General features: G+C 41.7%; 1 protein-coding gene across 1 annotated transcript; it reads right to left on the bottom strand.

Annotated features, from left to right (window-relative positions):
- Window positions 1-496: 496 nt before the first annotated feature.
- lipea (lipase, hormone-sensitive a) lies at window positions 497-11,806 on the bottom strand. Its single transcript, XM_030063795.1, has 11 exons — window positions 11,696-11,806; window positions 8,969-9,210; window positions 8,087-8,371; window positions 7,282-7,372; window positions 6,973-7,118; window positions 6,660-6,845; window positions 5,861-6,013; window positions 5,362-5,506; window positions 3,758-3,985; window positions 2,353-2,732; window positions 497-1,528 (listed from the first exon to the last, which is right to left on the bottom strand). The coding sequence occupies exons 1-11, from the start codon at window positions 11,754-11,756 to the stop codon at window positions 1,262-1,264; spliced, it is 2,184 nt and encodes a 727-aa protein (XP_029919655.1). The 5' UTR covers window positions 11,757-11,806; the 3' UTR covers window positions 497-1,261.
- Window positions 11,807-16,396: the final 4,590 nt, after the last annotated feature.

Here is a 16,396-nt window from a genome sequence, read left to right as displayed (position 1 = left end):
CTGGTGTCAGGAAAATGTCCAAAAAAGAAAAAAAAAAAAAAATCATATCTGGGAAACCACATCAGTGACACAGGTGCAAATAGTACAAACAGCCAGTGTCAGCATGAGGGATGGGAAATCTAAAGCTGTGCAGAAAAACTCAAATTCAGTGGTAATTTGCCTGTTAGATTGGATCATATTGATTGTCTGGGGTTGAAATATGATGTGCCTACTTTGTCAGCAATGCAAAAACCAACAAAGTGTTTTTTACTGGCAAGTTGTTACTCATACAAAGTTTGTGTACAGTAATAACGGCAGTATGTTGTACAATAAACCTAATTCAGCATGGCGTTGCTAGTGTTTACACATAATACATGTTAAAACACACACACACACACACACACACACAGTGTCCCTGAAGTGTGCCATAACTTTACATTTTGTACATTTTCTATTTGCATGTCAACATAAGTGGAAGTGCAAAAGCTTCAAATGAGCACACAGTTTCCAGCTGAGCAATGTTCATATTTTTGGTTTTAATACAGGCTTTAAATATTACAGTGCACGTTACATGTTTAGGATTTCCATTTACAGTACAACAAGTCACACTCACACACTGCTGGTCAATATTAGGTGAAGGCCACCTTATCAATAGCTGTATGCTGTAAACATGAAAAAAAAAAAAAATCAGGCGACATCAGACCAAACGCTTCTCGCCAACACATTACACCACATCTTCCCTGTAGACCTTGATCCTGTACAATCTGTTAATGTAGGCAAAGTTTTTTTTTTTTCATACACAAATATAATTTTATACAGTACGGCTGTAATTTCAAGGCACGACGAGTGAGATGGTAGTTCAAAAAATTATTGCAAAGGCTCGTTTAGTGATTTATTTAATCTCTTCTGTGTTATCCAGTGTGAAGTTTCTGGTAAGGTACAACTATACTTTAATGTGAGTTTGACCTGGATATTAAACATATAAATCTGACTAGAAAAAATACCTTTAAGTCCTGTTTTCTCATCTTTCAGTGTGATGTTAGACTAATTTGTTATGTTTGAATTTTTGGTTAATTTTTCAACAAAGTGAATGGTTACAGTGGCTCTCGAATCTTTGCCTGCAGAAAATATATTTTCTTCACAAAAATATGAGCTCCAAGTGCAATATCCTTCTTTTGCCTCCACATTTATTTTTGTTGTCACTGTTTCTCCTTAATTTAAATTTATGTATCTCACACATTTTTTTTTTTTAACTCTACATGTTTCCAAGATGAGAGATAAATCAACCAGAGGGGCCGGTTTTGTGATTAGTCCTGTCCAACTTTGGTCTCTTGTGAGGACCGGGGGGCGGGCCCTGCTGCTGGAAGATCTCTCTTATTTGCTCCACACAGATGTTTGAGGCGACCTCCGTCTCCTTGGCGAGCTGGGACAGGCTGAGGAAGCCGTGCGGGAGGTCCTCCACCACCGTCAGACTCACGGGCTGGCCCATGTCCCGCAGCTTCTTGGCAAACATCACCGAGTCGTCCAGCAAGGCGTCCAGAGCAGAGGCCTGAGTGAACGCATGGAGGGAAATCAGAGGACAAGCGCTGAAAAATCACGAAACAGTGAGCAGGTGAAACTCAAGCTTTACCAAAATAAAAGACACAGAAAGTAAGAAGAATAGGCCACTTATTAATTTCTGAGTTAACACAAGCGTTTCTTATTTAAACAAGAATATACAGGCAAACGAGAATCAGGTGCTCTTTGGAGAGGGTTAGATCGATGGAAAATATATTTACGTTTGTCTTCTTTTTCAATAAACATCCTGTGTAGAATATGACCGGCATGCTTATTATCAGCAAAGCCTTTTAAAATATTTTTTCCAAAGTTTGCCCATTGAATTCTACACAGGATGTTTGATTAAAAAGGAGGCAAACTTAAATATATCTGCCATAATCATGTCTTCATTGGTCACTGGTCAACCTCCCGGTGGCCCAGGGGTTCAGGCCCAGTTTGTGGGTAGCCTCACCCACTTTTCAGTTTAATGTTGTATTGGTGAATCCTAAAAATGGCTAGAAAACCCAGGCTCAGCACCTGGTGAAATAATCACTGGTTTATTGGTTACTGATCAACCCCTGGCAGACATATTAGGGTCATTTTGTGCTATGGCTCAATTAAAATCCTATTATTGCACATTTAATTTCTTTTCACCACATTGTATTGTTTTGGTTGGTTTTGACTCAAGCTTTTCACAGCAGGGCAAATCATGGTGAGGAAATAAATTAGTGATTGAATTGTCTTTGGGATGTAGATCAGGTTTTGAATTAAACCCTGTCTAATAAACATTAACTCCTTCACCCACTGACTTCCTCACTCCCATTCCCCGCCTCTCACCACGATGTGTACGGGCGGCAGGCCTCTCAGCAGGTTATTTGGAGCCAGCAGGGGCGACACAAACGGGTTCTTGATAATGGGGCAGGAAGTTGGGTGAACAAAAGCCAGGCACTCGGAGCGCAGGGGCTCAAAGCCCTCTGGGTAATCCATGGGATCTCTGCAGCTTGTTGCGGAGGTGCAGGAGAACGTCCTGCGGGTCTCGCCGCCCGAGGAGCTTCTCTGTGAGCGGCCTCCAATTGAATTCCGCGTGGGACCCAGAAACGACTGGATCCAGTTGGCGGCGCCCTGGGTGAGGTCGCTGAGCAGCAGGGCCGTGTCTCGGCCCAGGGCGCTCAGGTTGGTGGGCCCCATTTCAGGCTGCACCGTCTGAGACTCTGCGCCTGGAACGATGAGATGGTGTGAGGACAGGGAAAAAAAATCAGAAGAGGAAAGGAAATAGGAAGGAAGAAAGAACATGATGCTGATGTTTACATGTGATACTGTGACTCATTTCATTTAAGGAATATCACAGCAGAGGGAGTGCTGTATATAAGCACGGCTAGGATTCTGACATCCTCCTTTAAAATCTCCACAAATATGAGAATTAAAAATGTATGTACAGTTTGACTCTTTTGACTCTTGCCAGAATCAGTTTGCCACAAATAACAACCGTGCTCAGGACAAGAGCATGACCTCGAGCGAGATATTGCTTTTACACAACAGCGGCATTCATCAGTTATCATTTATAACGGTAATAAGTGCCAAGTGAGTATAATCCATTTAGTAAATCAATTTTTCGGCTCCACCAACACACGCACACACAGCTCCAGCAGGGTTCCAGCAGCTGAACTGAACAGAAATGATTTTCTGGTTGCAAGACGGAGGTTTCCACCGTGACTCATGGTAGGAGTCTGCAGGGCCACTAGGTGCCGCCATAATTCAAACGGGTTTATTCAAAAGGTTTATTTACTCAAAATGACTCTTTCTATTCCTATTGTCAGGAATCTTTCATGTTTTACCAAACTAAACGGTGTGTTCACTGCGAGCCTGAACACACTGGCACCCAGCTGAAGTGTTTGTCCTGTGTTTGTTCAGTGTGGCTCTGCTGGCCGCCTCACAGTGTGCTGTGTGTAACTCACTGTTTACAAAGGCAGTGAATGATATCACACTGACCAGAGAAACCTGTTTGCAAACCAGCCACCACGCCACCGTCAAAACGAGCCAAGTCAGACCACAGCTTGACCCGGATTTGCATGTACATGGATGGATTCTTGGCATATTTCCTTCCTCGCGTGCTATCTGGACTGCAGCCCTGTGACGTTCTGCTCTCTGTGCCGGTGGAGCCACAAGGTGCTTGGTTTTAAATGAGGCGTGAAACAGCATACACACACACACATATATACGTACACACTCGAGGCCCACATACCTGCATAGGCATTCAGGCACTTGGCGAGCACACCCAGAGGTAACAGCGGGTCAATGAGCGTGAGCAGGCGGGAGGGCGAGGCGTCAGTGGTGAGCAAGGTGGCGGGGTAGGCGGCCATGATGCCATCGGGGACTCGGATGCCGCTGGCTATCGCCTTCATCGATACGGTGATGCAGAGATTTCCCCCGGCGCTGTCCCCCGCCAGACAAACTCGCTCTGCCGTGGAGCCTAAAACACAAAAGACAAAATCCTTCAGGGGGTAAATGAGTGCTACCAACCCCACTGACAGGTAGGGGTGTAAAACTGAACCCCCCCCAAAAAAACCTGAAGTGTTCAATACAGTTCTCACCACTGATGGTTGGACCTCCAGGACAAAAAGAGTTACCTGACCATGAGCGTATTAAGTATTTTTATGTTTGTTTTAAACAGTCTAAGTAGCATTTTCCCAGGTGAAAGAATATTTGTTGATTTTATACTGTTATCCCCAAATCTCTGAATGAAAATAGTTATTTTTGCCAATAAGACAAAATACAGAGAACACGGGAAATAGTGTTTTTTTTTTCTCCATGAAATACAAAACAAGCCAAAATCGAAATTGTGACCCAAAAAATACATTACAACCCACACCATGGGTTTATTGAACCACTGCACCCCTACTAATAGGAACTCAGAAACATGTTTGGTGGACATTTTTACCCTGAACACCCAGTACTCGAGTTGAGGGGGGATGAGGGTGGATGGCATCCCCCTGAAATAAAAACGGTCAAAATCATCCCACCTGTAAAACTGCCATCCTCAGTTTTCATCAAGTGAAAAAAATTGACCATCCCCCCTGAATTTTTTTTTACAACTCGACTACTGTGAACACCTATAACCCTGGCAGAGTCAGTGCTACGCTGTCCTCTGTCTCTGCATATCTCTGCATGTTCCCTGCAGCTGAAACAGCACATATGACTTCTCCTGTGCCAAGTTCTGATAATATGCCAATACTGTGAACAGATAAACGATGCACATGTGTTTTGCACACTGCTGTATTTCTGCATGTCGGATCCCTCCGCCCTGAAGCTCTGTCAAAAGCGGCAAATAGCAATGTGCATATCCAAAAGACTAATCCTGTACACATACTATCCACATCTGTGTAGTAGATATAGAGTATGTGTTGAGATGTTTAGTTTTAGTGGCACATGTTTAAACGCCATGACACTTGAAATACAATTCAAATATCTCCCTCATTGGTATATTCTACTCGTTTATACTGGTTCCACTACTTTATACTGTATTAGATGTGATATTTTCTGCTCTCTTATGTAATAGTTGCTATGTTTATACAGCATACGCTTAAACCAAATTTGTAATCAATACTGCTTTCCTGCTTATTTTATTCCTCTCTGTGTTTATAATGTGATTTATATTCTGCGGCTGAATCCTTTTACTTCTGTTGTCCACACAGGGCTCGTTAAAGTTTCATTTATATTTAGTTTATGTTTCTCAAATGATGATGGATTCACAGATGAAACTGTTGAAATATGTTAAATAGATTCTGTGTAATGTGCCGCTACAGTCCTGTGCTGTGTCTCTGTCGGTGTGTGGCGCTGTGCACTGACCCAGCAGATGACAGTTTTTCAGGGCCCAGCAGTAGGCGTAGAAACACTCCTCCAGCGCTCTGGGAAACGGAGCCTCGGGTGACAGAGAGTAGTCCACAGACAGGATAGGGACACTCAAAACCTTCGACCAGCTCCTGAGGTAATTCTGGTGTAGGAGACGGTGGATGGAAAATGGAATAAAATATGTGAGAGGCAAAAAAAATGCAAGTTGTCAAAAAAGCGTGGTGTACATATTGCATGAACTCAAAAATAAGAAATGCAGGAAATTGTTGTTTCATTGCCATTTTTTCTGCTATTACTGCTATTTTACATTTGTTCCTCACTGATTCCGGTCATTTGACTATTGTAGATAAAATTACTTTACTACAGATTGCTGTTTTCCATTAGTACTGTATATTAATAGTACAGTAGTGGCATCAATACTATGACAGAAGCTGCAAACACCTACTAAAGATTCAACAACTATTGACGTCATTATCTTTATTCTACTCAAGTGCACCTCGTGGGATTTGGAGGTCTGGGCCACAAAGCCGCCGCCGTGGAAGTGGATGAGCAGCCAGGGGGAGAGAGGGCCTCTCTGAGCCCAGGGGGCGATGGAGAGAGAGATGGGTGGAGGATCGGTCCGAGAGAAGGACTGCAGCTCCTCACTGTCCTGAGAAGCAAAACATTAAGTAATAATGTAATAAGTTCACGTATAAATATCTGACACTCACCAGACTGTAAACAGGAGTCGAGATTTAAAAAAAAAGAGAGGAATGTGTTTTTAGTGTGATCAAAGTTTGGATAAATAGCTCCCAGTGATTCCAGTGATTTCTCATGGCTGGTTACACTGCAAAAACTCAAAATCTTACCAAGATTATTTGTCTTATTTCAAGTCAAAAATGTCTTATTCCTAGTCAAAATATCTCATTACAATTAAAATAACTTAAAATAAGTAACTTGTTTTCAGACAATTGTCTCTTGTTTCAAGTGAAAATTTGCTTGTTTCATTGGCAAAATTTGTTTCTTGTTTCTAGCTAATTTTCACTTATTGCAAGTGATTTTCCACTTTTTCCACTGGCAAATTTTGCCAATGAAACAAGCAAATTTTCACTTGTTTCAAGTGAAAATTGTCTAAAAACAATTTACTTCTGAGGTGATTATGTCTTATTTTAAGTGTAATGAGATATTTTGACTAGAAATAAGACATTTTTGACTTGAAATAAGACAAATAATCTTGGTAAGATTTTGCAGTGTGTTTGTTTTCTGCCATTTTTGTGTGTTTCTCATCATCAACTGCCTAACCCGCGGAGCCTCACCTGTCCCTCTCTGAGCCGGTGTGAGATCAGACGCATGTGGACTGGCCCCGGGCCCCAGTGGGCCAGAGGAGGAGACACGGAGGCAGAGAGGTTGGGGTCTGAGGCCAGAGGGAGGCGTAGCGGCACAGGAGGCACAGTCAGGGTGAGGTTCACCTGAACCGGGTTAGAGGCTATTCTGTTCAAGCCCTGGGAGGGGAAGAGGAGAAACGCCAGGAAATTAGTAGTGGGAAAAATATGTAGATCTCAGGAACAGACTGGGAAGTTTTTATCACATAATAAGAGAGCAATGGGATCAGTGTTTGCCCCTGCCTACTGTTATAAGGCCCGACTCTGTGAGGTTCCAGAAAGACTTCCAAAACTGCAGGTCCAGGTTCTGGGTTATGCGCTCAAACTCATCCCCCCTCAACTCTGGATCAATGACGTACTTCCCTGATGTGAGGAGTGAAAGGGCCGCCTTGCCTGGAAGAAAAAGAAGAAGGAGGAGACAAAGAAGAAGAAGAAGAAGGAGAGGGAGAAGACGAGGGAGAAGGAGAAGACAGGAGGGAGATTTTCAGAACAAACATGACTCAAGAATTTTAGTTCGCTCAATAAAACAAAATCAAGACAAAAAATTAAGACCCACCCATCCCAGACTGCTGTTTGCCATAGCTCTCTCCGTATGAAACCATGCTTATGACGACAGTCTGGAGAAATGGACGCAGGGTTGGCAAGAACTATCAAAAGAAATGATGAGAGTAAGAACAACATTTTAAACAAGTGAAGACAACTTTTTCACATTTTTTGAGTGTTGGTAATGTGAAATCTTGGTTGCCAAATTCTATAAACACTATATTGGATATTCTATATTTTACATTTGTTCAGGACCACATGTTGTGATTGGATGACAGAGGAACTGTAATATACAGTATTAAAGTAAAAACTGAGATTTTCCAGTTAATCACAAATTTCATTCATTCTTAAAATCTCCAGATCAATGTTTGAATCAGTCGATGTGTGAATTTTTTTGCAAAATGTTATTTGTAGCGTGCCTCCTGTCCTGCAGATGTCAAGCCTACGGAAACTCAGATGACCAAAATAAATGTTTTACATGAATGAACAAGCCACAGAGGGACCACCATCATCATCACGGCTTTTTAGGATTTAAAAGCCATGATGGGAAAAAGGAGCTGCCCAAATACAAAGCTACAGGAAAGCTGAGAAACTGGTATTGTAACTGAAATATTTTTAACAGAATTGACAAGGAACCAAATTGAAATCTTTATGGAATTGAATTGGGACTTTTGAAAATTGCAACTGGAATTAAATCAAATCAGGAAATCAGTGCAAATGTGCAGTAATATACAACTTGAAATAACTTATTTGAATCACATCTCAGTGACATAATTCAGTGAAGTGTTAATAGATGTGTCTCAGGGCTCTCGACCGACCTGAAAGCCCAGGCAGCGTCCGTAGAAACAGGCTTTGTGCATGGAGCTGTACTCCTGCACGAAACTGCGGCTCAGGTCCCCGTCCTGCAGGGAGTACAGCTGGCCGTAGTCGTTGTCGTTGATGAGCCGCTGGGCGAGGTAGAGCAGGGCTCGCAGCTGGCACAGCGCGCTGCAGTACGCCTCCATCTCAGCGGCGTTGTGGTCGGCCCTGAAGAAGGCACCGTGGCAGTTGGAGGCGATGTAGCGGCCCTTGTGGATGATGTGCAAAAGACAGGAGAGCAAGACCTGGTTTACAGCAGAGAGGGAAGGAAGGAAGAAAGAAAGAAAGAAAGAAAGAAAGAAAGAAAGAAAAAATCTGGTTTACTTTATGGCACAAAACAAGATATGCACCCCTTTTTTCCAGCACAAATGGAGGAAATGTGTTGTTATAGTGTACTAAAACTAAACTGAAAACTAACACTAGGTTTGACAGAACATTTTAGTTAGCTGAAATAAAAACTAAAAACTAAACTAAAACACGGGGAGATCAGTGAGGGAGAGAAAGGCAGTTTTATATGATGGGGTGGGTTTAATTATTCAAATGTGAGATGATTTTATTAATTGAAAATTTGTTCACGCCTACTGCTTTCCAATATGTATAAGTGATGGAATTTTCATATTTTAAAACTCGAATTCTTTGGCATTTTTTGTTAAATAGGTGAATATTTTGGTTTGGAAAATTAACTACCAAGCTGAAAAAATGATTTATATATTTCATTGTGATTTAAATGTGCTTGATAAAGCCTGAATGCGGCCCCTGTTTAGTCTAACAAGCATCTATCCCTTCCTCTGTACACAGTATTGACATTTTACAGAAACAAGACTAAGTGGGGAGTGTAATACCTTGACCAAGGTGCGGTATCCATTCCCAGGCGTTTGTGCGTCAAAATCATAATGGTGGTAAACTGCGGTGAAGCTGCCGACCACAGGCTCCAGAGCGCGGCCGTGCTCCTGGATCTGCCTCATGGATGTGACCAAGCGCTCGGCAACATCACCGTACGGCAAGTCAGGAGGCCCACACAGAGCAGAGGCGATGTCTTCACACACGGTGTCCAAGGCTGCGAACACAACCTTGTAATCCATGGCTGAGGCAAGAAAAGAGAAAGACACGACACATATATCCTGTTAAACCTCGACAAGCCTCTAACATCCCGGCATCTGCACTGAACTCGGCTCAGACACAACAAACACGTGACATTCCCTCACGAAATGGACATCAACCTAAGTGCAAACACACAAATCATTATGACCTTATCGCCTAAAGCCAGCCTCACAGCTTCTGCCATATAATCCTGTTATCTGTTTGGTCAAGGGTTGAAGCCACAGGACAGCACTGTGAAACTAGGCTGGTGTGTGTGTCGACCCTGGAAGGCCAGCTGACTGCAGTGATGTCAGCCAGTGGAGACCTCGCTCATGGCCGTAAAAACACAAACACATCGTGTAAAAGTGACAGAAACAGCCCATTACCTGTTCAGGAGCTTCTAAAAACGAAATGACTGCCAAAGAAATATGACTAAACTCCTGCAGTGCACCTTGAGAGAACAGCAGAGCCTTCTGATTATAATCAAGTACAGTTTGGTTGGACTTTTGCTTCTTAATTTTTGTTTCCTTACACCTGAACGTGTTCACATAATAATGACAAAGTGACTGCATACTTAAATGAGTTTTCTTCATTTTACTTTAAAGAGTCATGTGTGGGCTCCAGGCTTTGTCCTTCCTTGGAGCCGGGTCTCGACATCCATCAAGATTAAGAGAAAAATACAACACACTGCTCCTCTTTTGTTCTCTTTTGTCACTTGATAGAGATGAAAAAGGACGAAAGCGAGGGAAAGTGGAGGCCATTTGGGACATTTTACTGGAAATCTGCTGTTGGTGAAGTGGCTCAGTCATGGCTGGTGAAACCCAAGCCCACAACAGACCTCACAACAAGTTTTTATAAACAAACAGCACAAAAAAGTCCATATTACTGCGAAACTTGTGAAAATAAAAGTTAGAAACCAGCACTGACTGTACTTTGGGTGAAGTTCACGGTTAGGTTTATGAGCCGTTAGTTCCCCTGTCCTGGGTTTTCCAGCTTTTGGGAATGATGTCATATTCTGGGTGTGGGTTTCCACGTCACAGAGGGAAGGAGAGATTGTTTCAGAGTGTTGGCGTTAACCCCTTGTCTGCCTAAACAACCTCACCAGAGAAGCTGGAGTCACCACTTCTGCTTCTCCTCTCTTCCCTTTGTTATCTTTTGTTATAAAGCCTAACAGACTGGCTGGGTAGGTAAACATGAGCGTGGAAAATCTCTATGTAATCAACAGAAGCTGAGGCAGCAGTTCATGCAGACGGCCCGGGGCAGAGAGTGAAATCAGGACAGTGTCCTAGTTACGGCAATGTTCGTAAACACTGTTAGCTTTACCACAACTCTGACGCCTCCTTGATTTATTTTTTCCTTTTCTAAATCTCTCAACATGTAAAGTTTCTGGCTTTATCGATGGCATCTTCTTTCATTTTATTCATTGTATAATCATTTGGCTGCATCTGGATTAATCACTGAGACGTGCATCAGACCACAGGCACCATCTGATAAACTTTATTCCATGAAACCGCACCAGAGGAGATGAATTTCTCGGTGGCTGCGTCTTAAGATGCAGCTGAGAAGCACTTTGCACCACAGATGGGGCGATAAAAGTGATCACATCAGCCACCTCTGGATTATCTGACTGTCTTCATCAATTATTCTGGAGGGTGGGAGGAGGTCCTGGGACACTGCACAGCCTACTTGACACTGCCTCCCTTTTGTTGTGAAAAGAAAAAGTCCATTGATTTACACATACAGGTGCAATTTAGACCTATTAACTCTGTATACACTTGTGTACAATTAAATAACTCAACTTCAGTGTCCTGGGAATGAGCGTGGACTTCTTCAATTCGTGTTTCAGTTTCTGTTCGTCTTTTTTTCATTTGGGTTCCGCCCACTAATAGAGCACTTGACATGCAAACTATATATTTCCAGCTGTCTTACATGGAGCCGTTTAACCAAAACAGCTGACGCATGACGCAAAACTGGCACCAGGCTCCCCACTGTCCACTGTCTCCATACAATATCAGCTTTCAGCGGCGATATCGGCTTCCCATACGCTTCAAACGACTCGCTCCTCACACTTGAGACGCGCTTTGTGGCGACGTTTTGTTTGAATGTTGTCGCCGGCTACACAGGGTTCAGGGTTTACGGCTTGAAACTTGACTGTCAAAATAAGACAGGAAACACAACAGCTTCGGCACAATGGAAACACGCAGATCAAGTTGTGTGTCACTTTCCTTCCTTCTCTCTCTCTCTCTCTCTCTCTCTCTCTCTCTCTCTCTCTCTCTCTCTCTCTCTCTCTCTCTCTCTCTCTCTCTCTCTCTCTCTCTCTCTCTCTCTCTCTCTCTCTCAGTGAAAACAGAGCAGGAACAAGCAGCGCTCCGTGTCTGTCACCTCTCTCTCTGCCATTCACACCCACGCTGGGCCAGCACGACACACACACACACACACACACACACACACACACACACACACACACACACACACACGCCGGACATTACCGTCAGCCTGCGGGTCTGTGTGAGCCCCGTCGCTGGTTGAACTCCGCTCCCCGGTGAACATCCTCCTCCTTCATGTGCGCTGCGCGGTGCGCCGTGGCCCGCAGAATGCTGGGTAGTGCGGGGCGTCATGTGAGCGGAGCGGCGCTGCGCCACAGGCTCCGCCGCTCACACACACATACACACATACTCACATACACACTCACACACAACAGGTAGCACCACGCAGGCCGCTTTGTGAACTGTAGCTGGGAAGATGATTTTTTTTTTTGGGCTTTTGGAAAATATAATAAATAAATAAATAAATAAATAAATACAATAAATATAAGTCCGCTGCGCAAACTGACTTTAATTAAACCGTGGACCCTGTGACGCCACGGTATAATTAATGCAGCTACTCCTTCTTTCATACCAAAAAGAATAATAATTATTATTACTAGCATTATTATTATTACCATTATTACCACTTTATCATATTATCATCATCATCTTCATCATCATGAAGCTGCCAACATCAAGGTCATCAAGACAAATTAATGTGCATTTTTGGTTGTTCATAATTTCAAATCACTTTACTACCTCTATCATTTATTTTTGTTCATTTGAATTTGCTTGTTCATGAATACCTCTCTCTCTCTCTCTCACACACACACACACACACACAGACATACACATCTGCACACACATACACATGCTATTATTATGAGTAGTATTGTTGTTGTTATTATTAGCATTCTTCTTCTTTATTTATTTATTTATTTTATGGTATGAATGTATGATTTACTTGGTGGGCTGGTGTTTATCTGATTTGGATCAGGATGCCTCTGTTAATAGAAGGGCGATACATCTGTATCTTATCGATATCATGATATGAAACCGATATATCGTCTGTTGTTGCAGATTTTGTAATATCATAAGGCAAAAGTGATGTCTTTTCCTGGCTCTAAAGGCTGCATCACAGTAAAAAAAAAAAAAAAAATCCCTGAACTCATTATTCTGTTGTAGCTGTTTTATTATTTGTCTCTTCCTGCTTGGTTGTCATATCAACATTGTTTATCAGAAATCTTTTGTTTGTAAATATCTTTTGAAAGCACCAACAGTCATCCATACAATGTCGTCACAATATTGACATTGAGGTATTTGGTTAAAGATATTGTGATATTTGATTTTGTCCATATCCCCCAGTCCTAGCGAATAGTGCATAAATTGTATAATGATTTTTTTGTGAGTTGGTCTGCATGTTGTGTTAGATGTGGTGTTTTTGTGTCTGCAGTGTAAGCCTGCGATGAGTTTCCCTTCTAGTCATCCATCCATTTGTTTTGTAGAGCCACTGGAAGCCCCTCCGGTTAACAAACACTGCGTTATGCTACTGATGTGATTTTTATCAGTGCTGACAAAGGTGATGCATCCTCACACTGTGTCACAGGCACTGGTCGGCCTGGTGGGGGCGCTCTAAAAGAGAGAACACTTCACAAGGTTGACTCCTGCATGCAGATAATGATAAACCACTGGACTGGAGCGATGATGCAGCTCCACACTGCAGCCCGGCATTCACAAAACTGAAGGGGTTTTAAGTTTTAATAGAAATCTGATAGACATCACTGTTCTGGCATCTGTCCAGGAATTTAAAAATATTACAGTGATTGATGATACAGTGGAGTGGCTGATTAAAGCTCAAAATGATCATGTTCAAATGTGATACATGCCTGATCTTAAAGGGGATGATGTGTCGTGGCACTGTTTTGATATTTCAGAGAAATGACTCTGTCCTAAAGGGGGCGCTATAGTTAAAGGTCTACATTTATAACTCAGTGTGACATATCAGACAGCACCGGTCTGGTTTGGACAAAACTCATAGGGATTTTGACAGCTTGTTGTTGTGTGCTGTGTTTTTGAATTACAGATGTTGCGCTGATTGGCCTGAAGGGGGCGATATAATTAAGGGACAAAATTTCAAACTGATAATACTATGACAACCACACCACCTGTCTGAATTTTACAGAATCTGAAGGTGGAAGTGATGGATGACTTTTTAAATCTCTCATAGCTCTTTGGAAATGTACATGCTCTGAGCATTTTACCTGTTGTAAATGTTGCTGTAATATTTATATAATGATCCTTTAAAGTTTATTCAGACTAGAAATAAAACAGACGAAAGTGCCTGGTCATCCACTTATGGTCCTCCTTATGAACCTGATTATTTATTCTTATGTAGCTGCTATGTTCATGGCTGAGAGTATTTTATGAGCACACTGGAGCCAAACAAAACAAAACAAGTGTTGCAGTCCTAAATATGCCTGCAGAAATCATTTGCTGTGGTTTGAAAGATTTAGTTTTGGATAAGGAGATGTGAAAATTGGACACTGAACGAGTGAATGAGCCCAAGACCGAGGGCAAAACTGATTTACCAGGAAGATCTTTGCTTTACAAGTCAGAATTAAAGTCAAAGGAATGGGGAAAAAAGAACAAAAGGTACTTCACTGTCTCACTGTTCCAACAATTTGATAAACTGGGAGGAACTAGGAAATATTTTACCATGTAAATATACGGATATAGCTCATGGGGTCAATTTAAGTTTCTTCAGTAACTGGCTTGCAGCCCAGTCGGTAGGAAACATACAAACTCACGTTAGTTTGAACAATATTACAAGGATAGATGATTCATTTGACAGACTAGTGGATCTCAGATGGCCAAACTCCAGAGGTAAGGCCGAGCAATCTTTAAAAAACACAGAGGCCACAAAGGTAAGGAACTGTTGCTCTCACAGTAAAAATGATCAGACTCAGACTTAAACTTAGGATCTTCATCAGGATGAGAAAAAATAAGAAGAGGTTCACCAGTGGCGTGGTGGTTGCTGATGAGCTCTGCATCCTGTTCAGTAAACAGGAACAGAGGAAGTGGTTATAATCCTCTTTATTTAAATGGCTCTTTGGCTGATATGTAAATTCGTACAGTAATTTACCAGAAATAGAGGCGGGAAAACCCTCCACTAAGAGTGGAAAAAACAAAACAAAAAAACAAAACAAAAACAAAAACAAAAAGAAAAACACAAGGTGTATTAAAATGTATTTCCTCTTACTTATCTCTCTGGTGAAGAGCATTATGTGGAGCGAGATTGATTTCAGTGTGCAGACTTTGTGATCAGGGCTGTTCCTAAATATCTGGGGGCCCAGGTAATAAGCAAATAAATAAATGAATAAATAAAAATAAATAAATAAAATAAAATAATTTGGGGGCCCTTTTATTGTACCATTAATGGATAAATGTAGGCCCAAAAGATTAACAACATGGACTTATTTTATAAAACCCTCCCTCTGGACCAAATTCACTTTAATTGTCTTTTTTCTCTCATTTTGGGGGGATTTTTTTTCCCACACAAGTTTTTGAGGTAACTTTATGTTAATTTTTCTTGTAATTATATAATATAGATTTTGATACTGGTCAACTTAGATTTCAAAAATAATAAAAAAAATAAAATAATTAAATAATTAAAAAATAAAGATCTGCTTGGTTGTGTGGTCCCTATATTGAGGAAGCTGGAGCCCTTGGTGCTGTACCTGAGCTGTTTAATGGCCTGACAGCTCTCTCTGTGTTTTTTTTTTTTTTTTTTTTTTTTACTGCTGCTTCTGAGTGTTTGATTGGCTGTGCCTGCTCTAATTCTTATGGCAGCGGTGTGATGTCACTTTCCAGATAAAACATGCAGCTCAGATGATTCACCTGTCTGTCAGATCTGGTTAGATGACGTGTTGTGGGCGCAGTGACTGGGCTTGTGCGTCCTATAAATAATCATGTAGGCGCTTGATGCATATGACTCAACAGACTGATGTGCTGAAAGGCAATTTACTAGGTTGGCTGGGTTTTATTTTGCAGATAACAACACCGTTCAGTGGAAGTTTATCAAGGAAACGTGAAATTGTGAATACTGAGGAATATGAGTTTGTTGGAAAGAGGAAGGTCACATCCCTGGCCTCATGTTGATGCAGCATTTCTGTGTCACTTGAACCATAAACTCATCCTGACTGATGTCCATGCAGGTGCAGCTGCTCTCATTCTGCACTCTGAATTTCCCCTGCACTGTGACAGCATTAAAAAAACAGTCTGTGGCACATGAACACAGGATTTAAGCAACATTTCCCCCACAAAAAAGTACCGAGAGAGACACTGTTTCTATTGTGCAAAGTCGTTTCTGTTTTGACATGACAGAAACTTAAACATAGCATCCTCATGGAAAAGATCAAAATGCATAAGCTACAAGGATGTTTAAAATAACTTTACCCAAAATTAAAACTACTTCACAGTGTCAAAAATGTTACAATAATTTAGAACAAAAATTGATTCTGTTAACTTTGTGCAATACAGTAATTTTATGTGATAATGGGAATAGCTGAGTCAGTGGACATTTCACATTATCCACTAATAATAGCCCTCTCAGTTTTATCAGTGGGGTATTGTTTGGGTATTGGCATGACATCCCAATCCAAATATGCAAACACTCTCTCTTTATATGGAAAACCTCTAATTGATTGTGATCATAGGAATGAGGAAGGTGAACAGGAGGTTTGAGTTTTCTGGGACAGAGGACGTTTTATTGTGTTTGTGTTCAATATAATGGGAGAGTCCAATTCTCGTTGGCAGTTCTTCCTCTGTGTGACTCAGCACCGTCGTCACTGTCATTAAAAGTGCAAATCATCACTCGGGATCACT

Source organism: Myripristis murdjan, chromosome 11, assembly GCF_902150065.1.
Source record: "Myripristis murdjan chromosome 11, fMyrMur1.1, whole genome shotgun sequence".
Lineage (NCBI taxonomy): Eukaryota > Metazoa > Chordata > Actinopteri > Holocentriformes > Holocentridae > Myripristis > Myripristis murdjan.
This window is presented reverse-complemented; position numbering and strand designations above follow the sequence as displayed.

Coding starts and splice junctions, on each gene's coding strand:
- lipea (XM_030063795.1), bottom strand. CDS start 11,756: ATGTTCACCGGGGAGCGGAGTTCAACCAGCGACGGGGCTCACACAGAC. Junction 7,373..8,086: donor GACGCTGCCTGGGCTTTCAG/GTCGGTCGAGAG, acceptor TTCTTTTGATAG/TTCTTGCCAACCCTGCGTCC. Junction 6,014..6,659: donor ACCGGCTCAGAGAGGGACAG/GTGAGGCTCCGC, acceptor TTTGCTTCTCAG/GACAGTGAGGAGCTGCAGTC.